We start from the raw sequence: 24,985 nt of genomic DNA, 5'->3' as shown, positions 1-24,985 counted from the left end.
CACAGGACACTTTTATATTAGGCTGCCTTGTAGCTAAGAGAGAGAGAGGAGACGTGCGAGAATCTACTACTGTTTTTATTTTTTTTGCTGCGACAATAAATGACTTTTTTTTTAATCCACCAATAGCATTAATTGGTTCTTTTTTTCCGCTCCGCTGGATTACAATCAATGTTATTGGTTGATTCTCGCATGTCTCCTCTTATCTCCATTCTTCTCCGCGTGGAAAGGCAGCCTAAGGCCGCTTTCCCACTGACGTCCAGTTTTTTGCGGGTACAGTTTTCTGCAGGATCCCGTCTGTAGTATGCGTGCAGTATCCCGCAAACAGAATGCTCGTGCGAACGTTACTATATTAGCACGTACACTACTAAAACCAAGGGCCTGACACTCTTTGATAGAGAAAGATAGTCTTATTGCGATTCCTATAAGAGGAAAGAGAAAATAGTGCCATGCTTTGTCCTTATCACCGACCGGGTGGCATCATAGGTAGGAGGCGATGGCGAAATACCGAAATTTATAAGAGTGAAAGAGAAAAAATCCTATGCTGCCCAAATTTTATATGAATATTCTTTCTCTTACCCCCGGTCGCTCGGTGGCGCGTCTATAAATACTTGTAAATACTATGTCTATGACTAAAACGGAATCCTGGAGAAAACCGTATCCCGCAAAAAAGTGGACTCAGGCTCTAAGGGATATTACAATGGTCCTGAGGTAGGCCATATACGTATTTTCGTTTGTCACACACTACTATAAGATCTTGTAAATTATTATGCAAAAGGAAGTCAATAACTTTTCTTAACTTAATATTATACAAAAAACGAGTTTTAGAAATAGCGAAATCGGAACCAGTTAGAATATTTAAATATATTAATATTAATTCGGACACGAATAAATAACCAAGTGTTATGTTTAATGGCTCTATCTGCCGCCATGTTTGCTTAAAACGGCATCGACAAGATTTTAATTTTTTAATTGTTAATCTAATTAAAATGTTAATTAATTGAAGCTGAGAAGTGTCAATTTAAAGAAAGTTAATGCTTAATTTGCTGTTTAGAACGGTATTCTCTAATTTGGATTTTATTTTTAAATAGATAAAATCTAAACTAGAGGATATAGAGAGGCTAATTTGGAACTATTATGAGATTATGACTTTGATCGCCAATATACCATAATATATATCGCCATGGGGCAAAGCTCGAGCTCGGAAAGCGGTTGAGGGAGGCAACGGGGGACCCTCGCGCGGGCAGCTTTCTCGCCCAAAGGCTTGCTATCGCGATACAGCGCGGGAATGCTGCCTGCGTGATGGGCACTTTGCCAAGAGGTCAGGGTTTGTTATAGGGTTTTTTTTAGGTAGGTTTAGTTTTAATCGTTTTATTTTATAAGTAGTCTTAATTTTGTTTTATACAATTAATGTAAATTTTATTTATCATCTTTTCAATAAAGCTTATAACTGTAACTCAATATAGTTTGAAAAACTTTAAATAATTGCATAGGTACTAGATCCAAATATTAGATATTACAGCAAATATTTATCATTATGTGATCCGATTTTCCTATTATGCATAACTTACGTATTTTATAATCTGAAGTGTACAGTGATTTGGTTTCGACTGTAATGCTGTATATTATGATTAAAAAAAAAAAAAAGAATCCAAATATTTTTCTAAATAGAAGCGTGTTATAATATCGTTGATTCCAAAGCCCATCTGTTCAACATAGCCACACCCTACCCAAAACAAAAGTGTGGTATTTTCTATAAAAAGGGACCTTATTGTCGATGGCGCTTACGACATTATAAACGATGCTCCGATATAAATACAATGCCGCGCGACGCTGTGCGGCGTAAGCGCCATCGACAATAAGGTCCCTTTTCATAGAAAATGCCCCAAGTATGTTATTAAAATAATACTTATTAATGAAAATGTAAATATTTTTGTCGTATAATTTAATTAAAGTAGGTTATACCGTTATACCGTTTCACGAACAATTCCTAACATTCTTGAAGTAATTAACGGACTTATTTAGTGAAATTAACCTTATCGAAATCTACAGTAATAAAACATTATTATTTATTAGATTTGGGGTCCATATTCAAGTATTTGAATAGTTTTATATGATTTTTAAGTATAATGATTACTTGATTAGTAATTACAGAAGTTTTTTTTTATTTTGTGAGTTTTTGTATTGATAAAATAGAATAGAATAGAATAGAATAGAATAGAATAGAAAACGTTTATTGTAAAAATCTACATACAGCACCATACAAATTTAAAAAGAAGAAGATCTTATACATTAACACGTAAAATAGGGAGTATTACTGCAATGTTCTGCCGCCAGAATGCAGCACTAGTGCACATATTAAACCAAAGCGTAACTTATACATTATTTGACAAGTTTTCACTATGACATTGATGCATCAAGGCGGTTTGTTTGCAGGTGGCCTGCCGCGAAACGCGAAAATCGAAATTTCGTTATCTGCCTCTCTATCGATCAAATAAGAAATAAGCAAGAGTGATAGAGAGGCAGAAACCGAACTTTCGATTTACGTGTTTCGCGGTAGGCCCTGTGATTGAGCTAGTGACGCCCTCTACGCAGAGTTTTGCGTAATATTCCCTATTTATTAAGTTTGAAAAGTTCCACGTTCTGGGCGGAATAAATACGAAATCCCATTTTGGGAAATAAAAAAATAATGTTCCGTTGTGTTACGAGAAAACCTTACGTGTTTGTAATTTAGAGGAAAATTTTGTAGGACATTCAGTAAAATTGCGCTTATATTACAGACTAGGGAACTCAATATATCCACGAAATTTTATCGCATTCTGACGAAAAAAACCTACAATAAAAAATCCGACTATTAAGTAACAAAAAAATATTTCTTTTAAGTTTGTTTCCCAATTGAAATGTGTGAAAATTGTTTTGTTTGTAAAAAATGTTCTAATTGTGTTTTTCTCTTTTGTTTTAGGACGAAGTAAGTACGGGACCTCACGGCAGACACGTGAGAACTATCCAATATTTTATTATTTTTAATATTATTTCATTAAAAAAACACCTTAATTAAATATGTATTCATACTAGGCATCTTTGGCCAACTCTAAAGGCGAGCAGTACGTGCTTGCCCTGCACCTCTTATACGAATCTGTCACGGGAGTCACGGGATTACGATATAGCGAGAGAGATGCATGGTGTTGCCATGTATAAATATTTATAAGTGAACTTACTTTTAGATTTGTTGATTTCACTGTTTTATATAGGATTTAACGGATGTATTTTTAACGATTTTAATAATTAACTATAAAATATTATTGTGATATCAAAACGCTATAACGGATTGAAAAGACCATGAGTTTAAAGGAGCCCACAGTCTATCAGTCCGCCGGACGATATCGACCTGTCAGTTGTTCGGAACTGTCAAAATTTTGTTTTAACTGACAGGCCGATATCGTCCGGCGGACTGATAGTCAGTGGGCCCCTTCTAATGCAATCTATAATAAAACCTATATTTTATTCCTTTTTAAATCTATTACTAACTAAAGACCATTTGTGCCTTGATTCATTGAAAAAACGGGAATGACATGGTCATTTTCCCAAATATTTTGACACAAACATTAATAATGTCAAACCTATTCATTGACAGTTCATGCGTGAACCCTCACACTGTCACCACAAAAACTCTACAAAAACGAATTAATAGACTAAATGATACCTCAGAAAACTTAGAAAAAATGTCTATAGTTGATTGGAAAAAATACGTGGCCAATGACCTTAGTCGATCCATCATAGAGTATTTAAAAAAGTTGGAGCAAAAAAGTGTCATTCGTTTGAGGCGGAATGGTTTGGGTCGTAGTCTGTAAAAAAAAAAGTATGGTATTAGACGAGTCATTTGACAATTAGAGATTGTTGAGGAATGTAAAGGGTAATCGATTAGTTGTTAATGGAGTAAAATTAATGTTTTAATTTTCGTTTAAGCTGTGTGTGAGGCAGGAATCGTTACTGGTTTCAATAAAAATCTAAATATCACCCAGAACATACATATTTATTGATCGATTTTTTGTGTATATCAAAAAAGTTACTAAACATATTATTTTGGTACATGGAGTTATCAGGTCATCTAAATAAAAGGGTTAGATATATATATTTTAAAAAGCGAGATAATGAAATCAAATATTGTATGAAAAATTACCGGCATTTTGTTCAAGATTCTATACTTACTAAATTACTTATAAAAAAAATGGTTGATGTAATACACTTCGCTATTAGATATTTAGAAATAAGTGTATTAATTTTTATTTATTTTTATGCGATAAATCATGATAAACTTTTTTATACCTATATTACAAATACAGCAAAAAAGTTGACAGTTTTACCTAAATATTGGTTTTATATCTACATATTATTTATACTTACTTAGATTTTTAATTAAAGGTTTTCAGCTATCTCCATAACATATCGAGAAATGAGTATAATGATGTAAGAGATCAATCAAAAGACATCATGATTCATGATTTTGAAATGATAATCTAAATGTGCGAAAGACCATATAAAATTTATTGCGGGGAAGACCGTCATAGGGCAAAAAGTGTCGTATATGTAGGTATACGTACGTCGCTTAGACACAGTCTAAGTCAGACACGCTCTGCTCAACTCCGTGCTCGAGGCACACCCAGAACCCGGAGTGTGATTTGTTTGTGAGTGCAATCGGATGACTGATGATAGTGATGATTGAGTGTAAGAGAGTGATAGAGCGAGAGATGCCTGTAAGTAGTATTATGTAAGTATAATTAATATTGTTATGTAAATACTATATATATATTATACTATATATATATATATATTATATAGCATTAAACAGAGACGAGTGGAAAGAGGGGGGGAGGCCTTTCCCCAGCAGTGGGACACAGTGGGCTCTGAATAATAATAATAATGAATACTTTTGTACCCAATGTATAAGTATTATGTCTCCCAATTTGTGCCGATGTGGCTCTTGCTGTTAAGGTACACTTGTCAACTTAAATATAAACAAACAGTTTTCTTCCTGTTTAGAAAGAGTTTCATTCCTGCTCCACCGTCCATCTGTAAGTGGAGTATGTGTAATTGTGTAGAAATGCAAGTCAAAAGCGACGAAAGAGCTTGCAGACGGTCTTCCCTTATAAAAAAAACAGATAGCTAAGATCCGTAAATTGTTAGTTATAAAACTACATTAGTAAACTATCTATTATATAAAAACATAAAAATACTTATTTCCTAGATCGTACGACATGAAGGTCGGTATATCGGCGGAGGATATCCGAATCCCACCTTTCTGCTATCAGTCTCAGGGTCTATAGACGGTCTTCCACACCTTACTTACTTTTGCACCCTTTCTATTGTAGAAAATCGATTTATTTTTCCCCACAGCCAACGTCACTTCATTTCACACCCGGCAGGCAGTCGGTGAAATATTTTGACCAATTTTAAAGTTACGTGCACACACACTGAATTGGTTAAGATATTGCATCGTCTGCTCGTGCGGGATTATCGTCGAGGGGCGCCATGTTTTATTTGCAATGTGTGTTCTGTTTGTGTATTTATTGTAATAGTGCTAACACACGGGAGTACCGAAACGCGACCTTGATCCGATCAGCTTGAGCCACCCTACACTAGCGTCGGCATCAAGGAAAATGGCGTCGCTGCGCAGTTGCGCCAACGTTGAGTCGAGCAGCAGCCATAGAGTTGACAGCCACAACGCTAGTGTAGGTTGGCCCATAGCTGCATCCTAAATGGACGTACGGCGAACTATCTTCCATTAAATGGAACTAGCCTTAGACCGGACCAAGGTCGCGGTCCAGTACGTCCGTCTGTTAGTGCTTTTATGCGTGTTTTTTTGCAATGTGTTTGTTTATATTAGTGTTTTTTTTATTTACTAATCATCTATTGTGTTATCTAATATCATAATATTCGCAGATTGATCGATAACTAACGTGATTTGCTTACGACAAAGGCTTATGCATGCTTATACACGCTTAAATGCAGAAAATTGCTGTTCATGTAGGTCATAGACATAGTATATACAAGTAGTTATAGACGCGCCACCGAGCGACCGGGGGTAAGAGAAAGAATATTCGTATAAAATTTGGCAGCATAGGATTTTTCTCTCTTTCACTCTTATAAATTTCGGTATTTCGCCATCGCCTACCTATGATGCCACCCGGTCAGTGATAAGGACAAAGCATGGCACTATTTACTCTTTCCTCTTATAGGAATCGCAATAAGACTATCTTTCTCTTTCAAAGAGTGTCAGGCCCCTGATGTAGGTACTTACACTAGTTACGTGATTGTTATCATTAGATATCGGTCCCCCTACCCTACCTAGCTGACCTTGTCAATTGGAAAAGGCGGCAAATTTAAAAAAAATATTTGCGCGAAGGGTTGACTTCCCATTGAAAATTTGAATTTGGCGCCTTTTTCTACTGACAAGTTGGGTGTGTTTCAATTCAATGTATTAAAGTTTTTCAAACATCACAAGTCTCAAGACACCGTTTTGTATATTAACTACGACGTATTAGGCTATCAGCTCAATCTTACTTTTTGTAAGGAACACGCGACAAATATGCCGTCAGTTGGTTAAGCGAGTGTGACAGATTGACAGCCGATGGCTATTAAAAAACTGGTAATATAGGGACCATTTTTATTTTATGGCAACATCTATACTTTTATGGGCGAATGTTGCTATAGTTTGTTAAGCCATTTCCGTCAATAGAAATAGTAGCGGCAAATTTGAAACATGCAGCCGCGAAGGGTTATCATCCCATAGATTCTAATATGAATTTCGCTCCTTTTTTAACTGACAAAGTTGTTTGACAGACTATTATAGTATAAATAGTAAGCTTAGTAGCCTTTTTAAAGAAATAGTGGAATAAATCAAATAGAGAAAAGAATTATTAGATATTTTTTAAGCTCATCATCATCTCCCTAGCTTTTTCTCATGGAGTCCGATTCAGATATCGCAACTTCTTACGGTTTATACTGGTTTTGATACGAGGTTGACGATCGTTTATAGTGATTGGCGCACATCCCCTCTACTTCCTTAACTATGCTTTTGTATTTAACAGTTGGTAAGGTATGTTTTACTCTTATTTTAAAGTTTTCATTTTCTATATAAAGCTTTAATTTCCCATACACATCCAATAATATGGCAGTTCCACAATTCCAATTCCAATTCAATAAAAAAATGAATTCTATTCAATATTATTCCAACAATCGTACGTAGGGGGGTTTCTGTAGGTGTATATTTTTATACTTATGTACCTATGTTTTCTTGAATTAGATCAAGAAAAGTCTGCAGAGGTTTTGACAGTACACGCAGTGCCAGTGTTATTTATACGTCATAATTTCATAGAAGTTTGACGTTTAAAATAACACCTGCACTGCGTGTGCTGTCAAAATCTCTCCAGACTTTTCTTGGTTTGACTTTATTATTGGATGTGCATTTATGAAATTGTGTTTTTTGTGTTTCTTGCTCGTGTTGTGTTTACTTTTAATAAACTGCAATTTAACATCACAGTGTCAGGGACAGGGGGAGTGACAGACTTCTTATAATTAAACTACTCGTTTACCGTGGTTTTAATAGTTATTTACGATACAAGTGCGGAAAAGAGGAAATTTGAAACGAGTGGCGATAAATTAAAACACGACAGCAGCGCGTATCGTACAACGTTTTACAGTATATATGGTCCTTTAAACTTTCGACATATGCACGAAAATTGCTATTTTACGCACTAGTGCGAGAAAGTAGCACCATATGTACTGTAAAATACCATAAAGCTACCCTAACTATAGTCTAAAATCTCTTAACTACAAAACTATAGTTAGTCAAGCCAATCTTGTCAGTAGAAAAAGGCGGCACATTTAAAAAATGTAGGCGCGAGGCGCGAAGGATTATCGTCCCATAGAATATTTGAATTTCGCGCCTTTTTCTACTGACAAGATTTGCTTGACCAACTATAACTTCAATATCTTAGGTGTGCCTATTATTTGAATTAGTTCTGAGATAACATAGTTTCATAAATGATGGTAAACACGCAGAAAATACTAAATAACTTTTTGGTAAAAATTTCATTTTTGGTACAAGCTTTTATCGCTGACTGTACTTTTCTTTCCACAGGCAACTAATACTCATCGAGACAATTCTAAAAACCCCAAACACAATTAGGTTGCGTTTCTTTATCACAGAGTTCCTATGGCCACCTCCTGTCTCCATCATCAGATCAGCTCGATGGTACCATAATATTGCATTGTCACCCGACTTACATATGTATGCAAATTTTCAGCTTAATTGGAAACCGGGAAGTGAGTCAAATTTAACTTGCAAGATTTGACCCTTACAAACATAACATATACTTACTTACATAGGTTCATTGCAAGTTAATAAAAAGCTTGTAATAAAATAATGTTGATATTGGTACTTAAATACTTAATTAAGTTGTATATTGGACTATGTAGAGACTATAGTTGGGAGGTTTAAGAGGTAGCTATAGTTGGTCAAACCAAATTGTCAGTAAATAAGTACAAAAAAAACTATACTCATCCTTTTTTTTGGATGCTAGTAGTAGTAGTTTTTGGGGTTTTTGGTTTGGTTGGTGTAAGACAAAGATAGTATCTATGTTTATGTTTATGGTTATGTTATATTTGTTTGTTGTTATGTTATGTAGTGTCTATGTTTGAAGTGAGACAGTCCTTTGACAAACTATATTATATTGAATTTGAACCATTTCATTTTCGATTATTAATATTCATAAACTGTTTGTATTTAAGCTTATTGTTCTGTGTTTATGCTTATTTTACGTTTGTGTGTTTTTGGTAAAACTGTCAACTTTTATTGACTCAGCGTTAGCGAAGGTCTCCGTTTTGACTTGGGCGAAAATGCCTTCGTATGTCCGGATATTCTCCTCTACAGGTCGCAATTCTTAACCAATTCTCGTGAAATTCTGTGATTTTTCCCCCCTTTTTTTTAAATTGCGTAGCCACATACATTTATTCAGTATTAAGTTATGCTCACGATGTCTACAGCTCATAGAGCCACTAGTACAAAAAAAAACGACAAGTTACATTAAGTTTATTAAATGTCATTACTTGTAATAAGGGAGTCCTCTGGAGTTGCAGGCGTACATAGGCTACGGAGACTGCTTAACATCAGGCGGGCCGTATGCTTGTTTGCCACCGACGTAGTATTAAAACCCTGTTGGGATAAAGTAAAACGAATTAACGGTATTTTGTGTCATATCATCAAAAGTACGACCCACCCACCCCATTGCATTGCACTTTTTATGAGATTTTGAAATGTTCATCTAGAATGTCTCGTTCACACAAGAAACACTAATTTAAACGTTAACTAAATTCGTCTCGAGTTTAGGTGAAGGTGAAGTTAATAAATCTACTGTTTCATTTCATTTATTCGTTGTAGAATCATGTACATAAAATGAAAAGGTGTTAAGTAATTAAATAATATCAGTCTATGACGCCCATCACGGTGGACATTTCAACATCTCACAGATGAAGGATCCAGAGGAAAATGATTAAAGGGATAATTCATATACTTACTAGACGTATTAATAATATAATTAAAGATATAGGGAAGGAGTCAAACGTTGCCCGTTTTCTAAATAGTTAGTGTACTTAAACCTAATTTAGATTATATGGACTCAATGTTTTCTCCTGGACTTTCATATGAAATGAAGCTGCACATATGCAATGCATAATTATATTCTTTCTCTCTAGGTCCGCGTACGCGCCGTCCGAAGAAGCCCCCTGGAGAGGCCCCGCAGAGTGACGAGAAACGGCCCAGGACCGCGTTCTCTGGCCCGCAACTCGCCAGGCTAAAGGTAATAATAATACAGCCCATATACGTCCCACTGCTGGGCACAGGTCTCCTCGCATGCGCGAGAGGGCTTGCCCAATGCGGGTTGGGACTATACATACACTCTCAATGATTCACACTCCCCTGAATATCTTGAACACTTCTTTCACTTCTATGGTGCTTCTCGTGATCATCAATTTCGCTCTATTGGCAATCTCCCTCTTTCTATAGTTTCTATCCCCCTTCATCGAACAGTTTTCATGTCTTATTCATTCGCCATTCAGGCAGCTCGTCTCTGAAACGGTCTTCTCCCTAACATAAGAAAAGCACCCAACAAGTGGTATGCTTTTAAAAATCTGTGCGTTATTTGATTTCCCTGCTGGCAGATATGTATGTATCTTTATGTATAATTTATAATTTATGTTTATTAGGTCTCTAATTCTTTCAATAAAGATTTCTTTAGTTGTAAATGCACCGCCTACAATCTTTTCTGCTTTGCCCTAAGGTTGACTTGTACAGAATGCCTCATGGCCTTAAGTTCGCCTATTGTACATTACGTCTTTCTTTTGTGCAATTAAGTTTAAATAAATAAATACACCTGCGAATCTCTTTGCAGATGTATGCAGGTTCATAATAATCACAATGTTTCCCTTCACCGAAAAGCTAGTAGTAAATATCAAATGATATTCCTACATGAGTTCCCAAAATCTCATTGGTACGAGCCAGGATTTGAACCCTCGACCTGTTGTCTGTGCCTTAATGTGATCCCAGGATTAGACCAGTGTTTTGAATACATTTTCTCTTCTCCAAAACTAACTTATCCTTCGTCCACAGCACGAGTTCGCGGAGAACCGCTACCTGACCGAGCGGCGGCGGCAAGCTCTCGCCGCGGAGCTCGGTCTGGCTGAAGCCCAGATCAAGATCTGGTTCCAGAACAAGCGAGCCAAGATCAAGAAGGCCTCGGGACAGAGGAACCCCCTAGCCTTACAGCTGATGGCCCAGGGCTTGTACAATCATAGCACTGTGCCGTTGACGCGGGAAGAAGAGGAGTTAGAGATGAAAGCGAGAGAACGGGAGCAACAGAATAGACAGTAGATTTTGTGGAAAGACGAGGCTAATGTTTGAACTTCAGTTGGGTAGCTGCAGCTCTGCTATAGCAGATATCAGATGCACTCTTTAGGTCAGTTATTATAATTCTTTGAAGGATGCCGGAAGAAGTAAAGGTACTATTTAACGAATGAACCTGCTTGGTAAATCATCTCGTAAAGTCAGACAACCATGGCTACCAACAGCGGCCTTTACATCATGACTAAGATGGAATACCACAAACTATTATTTTATACATGTAGGAGGAACAGTAATTTAAGTAGGACTGTGTTTTATTTTGTATCTAGAAATGGCGCTGGGCAGCTCTTAAGTTTTCTCTCAGTATACAGCTGACAGAAAAATACAAAATATTAAAAAGTTCCTTTCTAAATTCACCTAGACAAAAAAAAATTGGCACGATTGCAATAGTTTTTAGATTTTAAAGACTTAGCCTTGTCTTTTTAGCAAAAAAATGTAAATTTTTGAATAAAACGTGCATTTGTAGGTTTTTGGACACGATAGGTTTTACTGAGGTTTTAGTCAAACTTTAAGATTTCGTTTTCATGACAAATTTTAGAATCATTTTGTTAAATCTTTTAAGTTTTCTAAGCGATTGTCCGTTTTATTGTTCCTAATGATTAGTGCCATGACATAATATGGACTTGAAAATTTGTAAAAATATTGTTTATATGGGGTTTTGTTCAGGCAGCTAACTAACAACAAACTCTGCTAAAATTGTTTAATTTTGTGCAATAAAATGTATAGAAATTAAATATCATAAGTTTCTGTGAATAGCGGCGAAGTTAAGCACAATTTAATTGTAACAGCAAAAAATTGACGTATTTTATTTAATTACATTTATTGAAAAAAAAAACTGAATAAAACCTTGTCCTGAACTTCTATAAGAAAGATAAATAGTACTAGCGTATAGATTATAGAATGGTCACTCCATAGTAGATACCTACGCCACCCTAAGCACAACGCTCTACCCTTTTTCTACAAAGCGTAGTGCATTAATACTAGGGATGTCACCTAGAAATTCATTTTACAAATACATTAATTTTACAAAATAATGCTGACATTGATATAGATATCTTTCTCTTAGCTACACTGAAACATAATATGAATAAAAGAGATGTGCTGTTTTTTTTTTAACTTACGAGTATTGACGCTATATCTATTTGTCATTCTTATTTTTTGCCATACAAAAGGGCTTTGTAAATAAGTATTTAAGTAAATAATGTTAAATAAATAATGTCCCACTCGATTGTATAAATAAATAATTAAAAATATCATGTAAATATTATTTAATAAGTTTTAATAATAATTAAGTTATTTATTGTGCAATGTAGCAGTATTAGTAGAGTTGTAAGGGTTGGTGACAAACTGACGATGGATCGACACCACAGCTTTGTGGTCTACAAAAAATATCTACAAGAATCTCAATGCTTGCTCTGATATCAAGAAACCTAGAGACTGACATCATTGGTGACACCCCTATGACAACCTATTCAGAAAGATAAATAACCTCCCGAACGCCAGAACGCCACGCCTCTCGTGTGCGGCGCGTCATGGTGAACCAGAATGCACTATAGTTGATATTTGCTGTAGCCGCGCGCATCGGTTGTCGTCGTTGACGGTCAAAGGGTCAAAATCCCCGTGTATAGATAATTTTGATCGCTTGGTACGTAATAGTACGTATAGCTACTAGTGCACTCATCAGACTGTCACCAGCTCCAACCATACAGTAGCAGTTTATAGGAAAAACATTATTAAAACAAGTTTCAAAAATAGCTCCTTGTTTGTATTTTGTTCTTACAAAGCTCTTTCAAATACTGATGTCACTTAACAATTATGAGCTACATACATTTTTTTAATAAAGACAAACAAAACAAACACTATCGCGGAGGATGATTTCGCGTCTCAGGGGCAGACGTCATTAATATACTCTACTGAACCAGAAAAAAATCTTTGAAATTTCCTATTAAAGAAAAAATATACCTAAACATTTTATAGTTAAATGCCCGGCAAGCTCGGCCGAATTGCACCTTCCCATACAAACATAGTTGAAAGAAAGACAGAAAGAACATACCGCTCCGCAAATATAGTTCCGCTCTCATTTTAAAACTACGTATTGGATTGTAATGAAATTTTGCACATATTAATGATATGAGGTATATCTAGATCTGAAATTAGTTTACATAGCTCCAGTTTATAAAACAAATGAAATAGAGCAAAAACAAGTTTTGTATGAAAAACTTAAATTCGCTGTATTTTTTTAACGATGGTATCTGAAGCTACATAAACCAATTACAGACATGGATATACCTTATCCTATTGTAAGTACAAAGTTTCACAGCAATCTAGCTAGTCGTTTTAAAATGAGAGCAGAACTACGCTTGTATGGCGAACCGAGCGGGCCAGAAAAAAAATAATTTTCAGTTATATTTTTGAACTTTTTTCGGGATCGATTTTTTTTGGCTGCTGCACAACCGAGGTTTGAACCCACGTACTGAGTACTTCTAGCAACTTCAGAAGTCAACGAAAACAAACGAATAAGAACCAATCAAACTGCAAGAAACATTAACACTTGCAAACATTAAAAACGCCAATAAAACACCCCAAACGTCTCAAACACCCTAATACAGTTTAAAAAACTTCCACCCCTTAAAAATACAAAATTAAAGTTGTCAGGGCCGGAATCGAACCAACATTCCCGATTCGCGATGCCGCAAAAATTCCAATAAGGGTCTGACAGACGAAATTAAAGGGGTGTGAGATTGGGGGTGAAAAAGTTTTATTGGGTATTGAGGGTCTTTATTTGGATAAATTAAAAACAATGTAACTGACATTGAAGTGTCTGAAGTACAGTTGATATGGATTAGTGCGATGGAATAATTTACCTGATTTTTAGGACCCTATTACTGAGACTTCTATCCGTCCGTCCGTTATTTCTGTCCGTCTGTCTGTTTGTCACCAGGCTGTATCTCATGAACCGTGATAGACAGTTGAAATTTTCACAGATGATGTATTTCGGGTAAATATTTCATGGTTCTGATGATTAAATGTGGCTAGTTTTTAGGGTACCGTATCAAAAGGGTAAAAACGGGACCCTATTACTAAGACTCCGCTGTCCGTCTGTCTGTCACCAGGCTGTATCTCATGAACCGTGATAGCTAGAGAGTTGAAATTTTCACAGATGATGTATTTCTGTTGCCGCTATAACAACAAATACTAAAAAGTACGGAATTTTCGGTAGGTGAGTATGACTCACACTTGTCCGGTTTTTTACAAATTTGGGCCCAGCCTAAATGACAATCGTTGAAAATGCCAAAAGGACCTGAAACAAGGGCCAAGGGTATTCTTATTGCGATTCCTATAAGAGGACAGAGAAAATAGTGACATGCTTTGTCCTTATCACCGACCGGGCATTTTTTTATGGTCGGGTTATTGTAATTTTCGTCAAAAAAATGCATTCTTGCGTCTTGTCTTTTATGTATTCAATTATATCCGCCTCAGAAGTGTCCTTGTGAACAGTTTCCGAGTTACGTTTATTTAATTCTTAGACTTTATTTATCTTATACGGAGTTACATTTAAATATATCTTTGGTGCTAACTGCGGCACTGGGCCGAAAAACCTGATACAAAATATGGTTCATTAAGAGTTACACTAATTACCGCAGCGAACGTGTTAAGAATTAGAAATACCTGTTTTAAGTGAAAACGCGTTTTCCATAGTTAAAACTAGTTTTCCGTACCCCCGTATTTCCGTATTTATAGTATGCAGACACAGAACCCCAAAAAAAAAATTAAACTCGTAAGAGGTGTAAGGGTATAAAAGTAGGAAGTCAGACACCCCCCCTCCTCGAATCGGCGAAAAACAGTTAATTTCAGACGTCGCCGGGCACGCATTCTTCGCGTGCCGCGCCGCGCCGGGCTCACATGGAGCGGTAAGAAAAAGAGCAAGAAAAGTTATAGTCAAACCAAGAAAAGTCTGCAGAGGTTTTGACAGCACACGCAGTGCAGGTGTTATTTTAAACGTCAAACTTCTATGAAAGTATAACGTATAAATAACACTGGCACTGCGTGTTCTGTCAAAATCTCTGCAGATTTTTCTTGTTCTAACTCTAATAAGAAAACCGAGCGGTAAGTAAATGAGTGCGGAAAAGTAAAGTACGGTAAGGCTTTGCAAACGAATCATAAAATAAGTTTTTTGACTGTATTTTCTTTCAACAGGCAACTTAATACTCATCGGGACATTTCTAACAAACCCAAACTCAATTAGGTTGCGTTGTTTCATCACATAGTTAATATACCTATATATGGCCACCTCCTGTGTCCATCAGATCAGATGATACAGTTGACGTCAAATATATGTTTATACTGTGCAAAACTGTAAACATATATTTAAAGTCGACTGGACCATAATATTGTTTGACAAAAAACAAATATAATATGTCTCATAACACAACACAACAACATTCACAACATTCATCAACATTCAACATCGGATTATTGTTTAAGCTGCTAATTGTTTTGTTTATGTGCATGATTCTATTATTTAATGGAGCGCTTCAATCGCCAACAAACTGATTAAAGTTTGGCGATACATACATTTTAAATAAAAATAAATAAATAAATATGATAGAACGTTCTTAAACAAATTGACTAAGTCCCACGGTAAGCCCAAGGAGGCTTGTGTTATGGGTACTCAGACAACGATATATATAATATGTAAGTAATATTGTCTTCGGTTACCGCGATAGTTACTCATGAAATAAAACTATGAAAACGGATTATATCGCGTATATTGAATTTATAATACATCCCGACGTTTCGAACTCTTTACAGCGTTCGTGGTCAACGGGTGACTGAGGAGAAATTACAAAGTGCAAAAATACCCACATACTAAAATAATGAACAAGTTCGAAACGTCGGGATGTATTATAAATTCAATATACGCGATATAATCCGTTTTCATAGTTTTATTTCAATATGTAAGTACTTAAATACATAGAAAACACCCATGACTCAGGAAAGCCAGGAACAAATATTTGTGATGTGTTGTTTGTAAGCAATGTAAGCATGTACCTTTTGTGTAAATAAATAAAAATAAAATAAAGCAGTGGTCATGTAAGCCCACCCGAGTCTCCACCCCGCATTCCCGGCTCGCAGTATAAGGGTGCTTTATACGTTTTATTGATCTACTTGTAACCGTATAACAACATTATTCTACACGATCAAGGAAATCAATAAACGCAGCTGTTTATTCTTAACTTTCAATTAATTCTCATTAAAAAAAATCTACTGCCCTTGTAACTTGAAGCCGAATCGGTTAACTTAGAACTTTCTCGTAGAAGATGGAGAATTAAATCTACTTTAATACAATTTACACAATAAAGGCGCATTCAGCAAACGTTTTAATTTACAATAGAAAGGTCTAGTTTAGTCTAGGTTAGGTGTTTAGGAACTCGGCGTCGTCGACTGGACAGAAATGGCTTTGGATAGAGTAGCATGGCGGTCTTTGGTGTCGGAGGCCAAGATCCACTTCGGGTCGTCGCGCCAAAGCAGTATAAGCATAGAGTTACTTATACTAGAGCGGTACTGTCATACAAAATTTTGTAACCACAGTAAATTCACTGCCATCTATCACTTTAAAACTAAAAATGAAGATTTATAAAAATACGATGAAATGTATTTAAATATGGATAAATGATTCTTTTTATTTGCATTAATTATTTTTATGATTTTGACCCATGTTCTTTCACTGATATGCGTAAAAAGTGTTAACAAACGAAACCGTCAACGCCATCTATACGACAGTAGGCCAAAGCTAGTAGCGCCCTCTGATCGAGAGTCAAATTTTCTTGATTTTCGAGGCACGTTTTTACCTTAGACTGTATCCACCTATTACGGAGTTATATCTATCTTTGATATAAGTAAGTAAGTAAGGTATTTAGTCAATCAGAATATTTTCGTAGCATACAAAGTAGCATTAGTTGCCAAGCGGACCCCTGGCTCCCATGAGCCGTGGGACGTGGCAAAATGGCGGGACAACGCGAGGAAGATGATGATACAAAAATGTATGTCTTGAACAACCTATATAAAATTAATGCGCCAATGCGCATTAATAATTTCGTACGCCAAAAGGCACATCATAGCTGTTCCTTAGAATACTGTTACCACCTATTTATGTACCTGTGATGAACGAATAAAGAATTGATTGATTGATTAAATGCATAAAAAACTTGCAAACAAACTAGGAAGCTGTTTTTATCAATATTAAACGTATTACCTTTAAAAAAAATTGAACTACATATTGTATATAATGCAGGTTTCAACCAACACACATTATTAGGTAAATCCTCTGACTCTTCATACATCGCACTTTCAAAGTGTATAACACCGAGATTCCACAAAATGGACATATGTCAACATCAAACTTGTCCAAGTCAAATAGCTCCCTTTAATCACCCAGATTCTCACACTACATACATTCTCTTTTGCGAAACCAAAACCAACATAATTTCCAATATAACTTAGCCCCTGATTCTTAATCCCATCCTCTCCACCATGTATCTTCTTACACTGGAGATTATACATACTAACACAATTTCTAATATAACTTGGCCCCTGATTCTTTATCCCATCCTCTCCACCATGTGTCTTCTTATACTAGTGTTAATACATCCAGAATATAAAGGGCTTTACTTGGAAGTATATTACTTGTAAGTAGAGGTCATTGTATTTTGGTATTTTTCGTCTTCGTGGGTGGTCAAAGGTTTTTTATTGAGCAGAGTTCGTTAACATTGGAGTTTTATTTTAACAGTTGGTAAGTCTAGTTTCGAGAATGTATGGAAATGTTTAATTGGCTTGTTATAGTTATGACTGTATTTTGAAAATGTTTTACAGTAGGAACGTTTATTAATAAATAATTTAATATCAATATCTGGCGATCGCCACAGAGTGGGAGCCCGACTCAAATCGGGGACTTGGCAGACCTCGCTGGCGATGGCGGGATGAACTACTCCTTTTTAAAGGAGTGGCTAAACACAGCATTGGAAATTTATGTGGAGAAATTGGGGGAAGGCCTTTGCCCAGCAGTGGGACACATAAGCGCAGAATAAGTAATAGTATTATCATACAAAACGGCCACGCACCGCCCCGCCCCGATTCGAATTACCTCGCCCCGCGACACCAGATTGACGGCCGTTTGCCGGCCGCTCAGTACTATTTTTAAGCAACTTACTTACACTATGACGCACCACGCGTGTACAGACGTGCCGTTCACACATAGAAACGCAAGTGATGTTTGATGTATAGCGTGTCCGCCCTGTGACCTAAGGCTCCAAATAATAATAATTAATATCTACATGTTTTTGTGTTCCTGCCGATGAGTAAGGTTGCCAGAGCTCAACGAGGGAGAGTGCGGAGTGGGTCGGCAACGCGCATGTAACACCTCTGGAATTGCGTACATATGCTACGGTGACTGCTTACCATCAGGCGGGCCGTATGCTTGTTTGCCACCGACGTAGTATAAAAAACATCCTTTTTAGGGTTCCGTACCCAAAGGGTAAAAACGGGACCCTATTACTAAGACTCCGCTGTCCGTCTGTCACCAGGCTGTATCTCGTGAACCGTGATAGCTAGACAGTTGAAATTTTCACAGATGATTGTTTTCTGTTGCCGCTATAACAACAAATACTAAAAACAGAATAATATACATATTTAAATGGGGCTCCCATACAACAAACGTGATTTTTTTGCTGTTTTTTTCCGTAATGGTACGGAACCCTTCGTGCGCGAGCCCGACTCGCACTTGGCCGGTTTTTATCCTCTAGTCTCTCTTTAGTTATCATTAACTAAACTATATATTGACGAGTTATTTGGACTGTAGGAATGATTACTAATTTTTTTTTTTTTATTTTTTTTTTTTTTTTTTTTTTTTGATTACTAATAATTAGTTTTATTTTAACATAGGTACGCCCGATTTCCCTAATACTATAAAAAAATACACGGTGAGGCTTGAAACAGGAGCAAAATTTATAAAATGGCAAATTTTCATTTTATACGGAGAGTGACGAGGAAAGCTACGATTTATGACTAAGTAATAAACTGTTTTTGAATTTTGTTGAATAAAATATTAATCTCAGTTCACCGGGTACTTAATCACATGAGCTATTTCGATTTTGCGTAATGATTTATTGGTGTATTACAAGTATTTCTTTAACATTACCTACTCCATGGAAATAAAGTGATAAAATCATCTTTTCACCAACGCTCCAGATTCCAATTTTAGAACCACTTGCTACGCACGTGGTTCCATTTTTGGAATCATTCGCTTGCTCGGGTATCAATATTAGCACGAAGCGTTAAACAACAACTTTGTCCCCTTGTGAAACAAGTAGTAACTAATTTTGTAATTTTCATTGAAGGTAGTGTTTTTAGGGTTCCGTACCCAAAGGGTAAAAACGGGACCCTATTACTAAGACTCCGTTGTCCGTCTGTCCGTCCGTCTGTGCGTCTGTCCGTCTGTCTGTCTGTCACCAGGCTGTACCTCATGAACCGTGATAGCTAGACAGTTGAAATTTTCACAGATGATGTATTTCTGTTGCCGCTATAACAACAAATACTAAAAACAGAATAATATAAATATTTAAATGGGGCTCCCATACAACAAACGTGATTTTTTTATGTTTTTTCCGTAATGGTACGGAACCCTTCGTGCTCGAGTCCGACTCGCACTTGGCCGGTTTTTAGTTTCATTTCAAGTCATGTGGTCAGACTACCATTATAAAATTAGTTGACCATATTTTTTTCACTATAACCTTTTGTTCTTCTTGCGAATTCACTAAAAGCATTATTATCGCTAATTATAACGACAATTAAATAATACTTCAACCTTTTAACGTGGCGCCATCTCTATTAAATGCTATTGTTATTAAAAACAAACATTTATTATCGTACCAACTTACAAATTTAATTTGCGGTTATCTAATTAATCCAAGCTCCTTATTCTAACGGCAATAAGCACAAATTAGCTTGATTTATTTTTGATGAACGTCAGAAACGCAATAGTTTTATGTACACCTAAGTAATTACACAATAACTCTTATGTCAATGGGTTAAAGTTTATATTTAGTAAGTTTATGTTTAATGGACGGCAAAAATAAAGTTGTAGGACGCGAAAGCGATTGAACCCGATCAATATACGTAAAAGGAATTTTGGAAATAGAATGTGCAATGCGTTTGGCTAATTTGAAGCTAGGGTTGTCACATAACTTATAATTAGGATCTGACATGGCAAATTTTTACTTACATTACATATTTTTTTAATAGGTTAGGTACGATGAGAGCAGTCCCGCAAAATTGGAAAGTTAAAACGCAAAATCACGTTACTGAAAAAAAATACTGAAATGACAGCTGCCACCGTCCTCAAGCTATTTGCAAAATACTATAGCTTGAAATGCTTGAACTGTATGGACAAATGTCAGTTGAGTTAGATCGAATCATGATATAGTTACAAATATGTTTTACGCCATATGCAAAGGTTCATATATTTATTGTAATTCTTAAAATGATATTGTTAAATGTCTTTTGTCTTTGTGATCACAATTTGAATTTATTGTATTCTGAATGACAACTTCAGTCAAAGACGTTATGAATTGCTCATATCATGTGGTGATATCGTTTAATTAAAAAGGTAGATGTGATAATTATTTACGAAAAAACTATTTGAAGTCATCCTCTGCGTGGTTTGACGTCATCAACGCACAAAATATATTTTATAAAAAAACCGGACAAGTGCGAGTCGGACTCGCCCACCGAGGGTTCCGTACTTTTTAGTATTTGTTGTTATAGAGGCAACAGAAATACATCATCTGTGAAAATTTCAACTGTCTAGCTATCACGGTTGATGAGATACAGCCTGGTGACAGACAGACAGACGGACAGACGGACATAGGAGTCTTAGTAATAGGGTCCCGTTTTTACCCTTTGGGTACGGAACCCTAAAAAATGTCTATATTTTAATTCAAGGGTACAACAGTCAGAACTCAGTTACAATCTCTAGATTATCTTAAGTAAGTTAAGCCTTAATTATTTAGGTATTGTATTGTTTTAGGCAAGTAGTTATTCCTTACATGTTATTTTAACTACTATACACTGATAATCGCCAACCCTATTCGTCAGTTAACCAATCAGCGCTCGCTTCGATATATCACTGCGCACGCGCAAATATCAAGCCACAATTCGAACTTACACTGATATCAGAATGGCATCTAACTCATATCATTCAGGCAATCGTGCATTTTTCTCGTACTTGTACGTACACACGTATTGGCGCGGACGGTAACTAATTAAAATTATTCAAATATCAATCTGATGTCAGTGTACATTCGAACTGGCCTGTAAGTATTCATTTTTAAATAACTAGGTATACCTATTTTTAACGCACCGCACGTTCTATTCACATCGTTAAGCAACATTGTTCGAAACGTCGGGATGTATTATAAATTCAATATACGTGATATAATCCGTTTTCATAGTTTTATTTCATGAGTAACTATCGCGGTAAACGAAGACAATACAACATTGTTAAATTAATAAATAATCGCCAACCCTATTCGTCGGCCGACCAATCAGCGCTCGCGCCGATCTATCACTGCGTTCGCGCAAATATAAATAATAACTGCTTGGGTGGCCAGCGCAGCCACTTACTTGTACGTATTGCTAATGGTTAATGGACCTCTCGGTGTATGGCATATTTTGAACACACGACTTAAAACAAATATATAAACTATACAAATTCAAGCTTGGCAGATTTTAAAATACCTAATTAAAAAAAAGCAACAGTGGTTATAATTGGCTTTAATAAACAAAAGCAACCAGCAGCCGATTGGCAAAATAATAATATACTCTGGCAAAGCAATATTTTTAGCAGTAAAAAACGTGCCAATTTAAAATATTGTATGGGAGATTATACTTTTTCAAATATGACACCTTTTTCTAACTACAAATTTTACCTACAGATAATTTTTATTCTAATATAAATTCTATTTTTCGCATTTTTCGGTGCTTCAAAAAGACTGATCAGTCTAGTAATTATTACTGGCTTCATTTGATGACCTATAAATATTTAGGTCCAGTGGTCCAACCAACAAAAATAAATTACATATACATACATATTTTATAAAAAAAACTGTTATTAATTTTTTTTTAATACACTAGTTACATGAAAAGAGTATCTACAATTAATTTTAAATCAAAAAGTTTATACTTAGGTTTCGCGCACGTAGGATTCTGTACCATTATCTATAAAAACGGCAAAAAAAAACACGTTTATTGTATGGGAGCCCCCTTAAATATTTATTTTATCCTGTTTTTTAGTATTTGTTGTTATAGCGGCAACAAAAATACATCATCTGTGAAAATTTCAACTGTCTAACTATCGCGGTTCATGAGATACACCCTGGTGACAGACGGACAGACAGACGGCCGGACAGCGGAGTCTGAATAATAGGGTCCGTCTTACCCTTTGGGTACCGAACCCTGAAAACGGATTATATCGCGTATATTGAATTAAATACATCCCGACGTTTCGAACCCTTTACAGCCTTCGTGGTCAACGGCTGACTGAGGAAAAACTACAATGTGCAAAACTACCCACATACAAAAATAATGAACCATAATAAACTTAAACTTTAAGGCTGGTTTACACGCAAAATCATGAGTATCGCGGTAACCGAGGTCAAAAAGATTTATTTTATAAAAAAAATTAAAGTGACAACCCTATCCGTCGGCCAATCAGCGTCGCGGCGCGCGCTCCAAAATAAATGCCACGTGGGTGGCGCAATATATCAATTACACGTAACTTAACACGTGCAATACTTATAATTAAAACATTATACATGTCCGAACTGTGTCAAAATGTAGGCGGGCAATAAAAATACGAAGAAACAAAAGTTGTCTTTTTATACATACCTACTTAATAGTACATTGTGCAACATGGGGCGTAAGTTAAATATTACAAACGAGAGTATAGTTAAATCGCGACGGCTAGCGGCTTGCCGGAGCGATTTATAGATTTGAGTTTGCAATATTATTACGCCCCGAGTTACACACAATGTTTTTCATCACACTTGCGATACAAAAATGAAGTATAAAGACAAAAAACTGTTAATTTTAATACTAGAAACTTCATAACTCCCTAGGGAAGTAGGGAGCAATCATCGATTCTAAAAACGTGAGTGACCCGGTTTATTATATTTTATACGAACAGTTATTACTCCAATATTTTTCTTTTCGGAAAAACTGGAGGTCCAGGGTTCTAACCCCAGTTTCATAAATCAAATGTGAATTGATATTTATTATTATTATTTATTTATTTACATACACACAACCATCAATTACAGGAAATCCTAATTCGACAGTATGGAAATTGACACAAAAAATAGGCACAATACATTAGCTTACAGATTACAGTAGCACAATACGTAAAGCGTAGCCCTTGTGAATTCGTTCAGAGAACAAGAGAACAAATCTAACTCGATCGCTACTCTATTAAGGGTCCTGTATGCGCGCGGTGCAGGACGCCTGGCGAAGGAGTTGCGTTCGAGCGAGCGGCTCGGCCAGCAGGCTCGGCCGCCGCCGCCGCCACACATACCGATCTGGTACGTTCAAGCAGAGGCGTATTTAAAAATTTGGCGCCCCGGGCCATTGGGTCCCTGCCGCCCCCCCTGACCCTTGAAGTAAACACAAAAGCATAATTTTCTCTTAGTGCCTTTCTGCAGAGCTTGGAATCGAACCTATAGCCAATTGTGAGCGAGGCCGACGGCCGAGCTCTGCATAAGGGTGGAGGCCTGGAGCGTCCGATTGCGGTGTGCTGCCCTGTGAGGCTGAAGGCCGAACTGCAGAAGAACAGAGCTCAAAGCACTGGTCATGTCTAAGGGAGGCTGAAGACTACGAATATGATTAAAGTTTTCTGCGGGCCCAAGAGACTTAAAGGGCGAGCTTCAGTGGAGCTGAGCCGGGACAAAAACCTACGTCCAAGTAGACGAGCTCTGCATATTGCTAAAGTCCCGGATCGTCTAATTGCGGCGCTCTTCCGTGCAAAGCCAAAGGTCGATGTGGGAAAAAATCAATGTTGGGATTGGAACAATGACCAAGTTAAAGTGACACGTGACACCAAAGGCCGAAGACCGAGCTGGAGGAGGGGAGAGTTTGGAATTGGCTTGGAGCTTGGAACCAATGTGATCTCGGCTCTCCTGCTACTCGACCTTTGGCGTTCGCTCAGATTAAAGCGGAGGCGCGACTTGCTGGAAATGCTGGAATGCTTCGGTTCTTCTGGAAGGCGCGACTTTAAGCTTTTCAGGGCTCGCAACTAATCCGCCATTCTTATTATGACGAAGCGTCAGCGAAGGTCTCCGTTTTAACTCGGGCATTTTGCTTTCGTATGTCCAGGTGTTTTCCTCTACAGGGCGCAAATCTTTACCGATTCTCGTGAAATTTTGTGACCAGATTCTATGATAAAATAGATCTTTTTGTCGATCCAGTTTTAGGAAAATTTTCAAAATGCGTAAATTGGCATAAAGGATTTAGGGTCTCCCCAGATATATCGACGCGCATTGAGCAAAAGCCGAAAAAGCAGGTGCCGGCCGATGAGAGCCGAGCCGAATGACGACTTTTTCGCTCTTATTGAGCAGACATAAAGCTTTTTCCTATCGGATTTTTCCGATTCCGCGTCGACATACGTGGGGAACCCTTAAGCGCCAAAAGCGTCTATATGGCGCCTAAGACCATTGTGAGTTCACTGTGATTATGACTCAACGAACTAAGTATTTTTCAATTTTACATTTTCTAAGCTTATTAATATATATAGTGTACGGTTTCCGGTTGACGTCGGCAACAGCGTCTGGACGCTGTGCGCCACAGAGGTACGGACGTCGTACACGATATAGCGGCTGCTGACGCAATGGCCGGCGCCTAGACGTCGCTCACGGCGTTTATGCCGTCAAGCATGCAGCGCTAAAAAGCATCTGGAGCCTTAAGGCGATGTGAAGAGCGACGTCA

At 36.8% G+C, this 24,985-nt stretch overlaps 1 protein-coding gene across 2 annotated transcripts in view; it reads left to right on the top strand.

The window, feature by feature from the left end:
* Nucleotides 1–12,709, top strand: part of LOC134752828 (homeobox protein invected-like) — a 103,612-nt gene extending 90,903 nt beyond the window's left edge. Inside the window, exons 4-6 of one of the 2 annotated variants that reach the window (XM_063688586.1) lie at nucleotides 2,960–2,992; nucleotides 9,751–9,854; nucleotides 10,664–12,709. In XM_063688586.1, the coding sequence (XP_063544656.1) occupies nucleotides 2,960–2,992; nucleotides 9,751–9,854; nucleotides 10,664–10,924 (398 nt within the window). In that variant the 3' untranslated portion in view covers nucleotides 10,925–12,709. The remainder of the gene's footprint in view (nucleotides 1–2,959; nucleotides 2,993–9,750; nucleotides 9,855–10,663) is intronic. The other variant, XM_063688587.1, reaches the window with a different exon arrangement.
* Nucleotides 12,710–24,985: the final 12,276 nt, after the last annotated feature.

This window comes from Cydia strobilella, chromosome 25, assembly GCF_947568885.1.
Source record: "Cydia strobilella chromosome 25, ilCydStro3.1, whole genome shotgun sequence".
NCBI lineage: Eukaryota > Metazoa > Arthropoda > Insecta > Lepidoptera > Tortricidae > Cydia > Cydia strobilella.
Note: the sequence above shows the minus strand (reverse complement) of the source record. Positions and strands in the feature narration are given on the sequence as shown.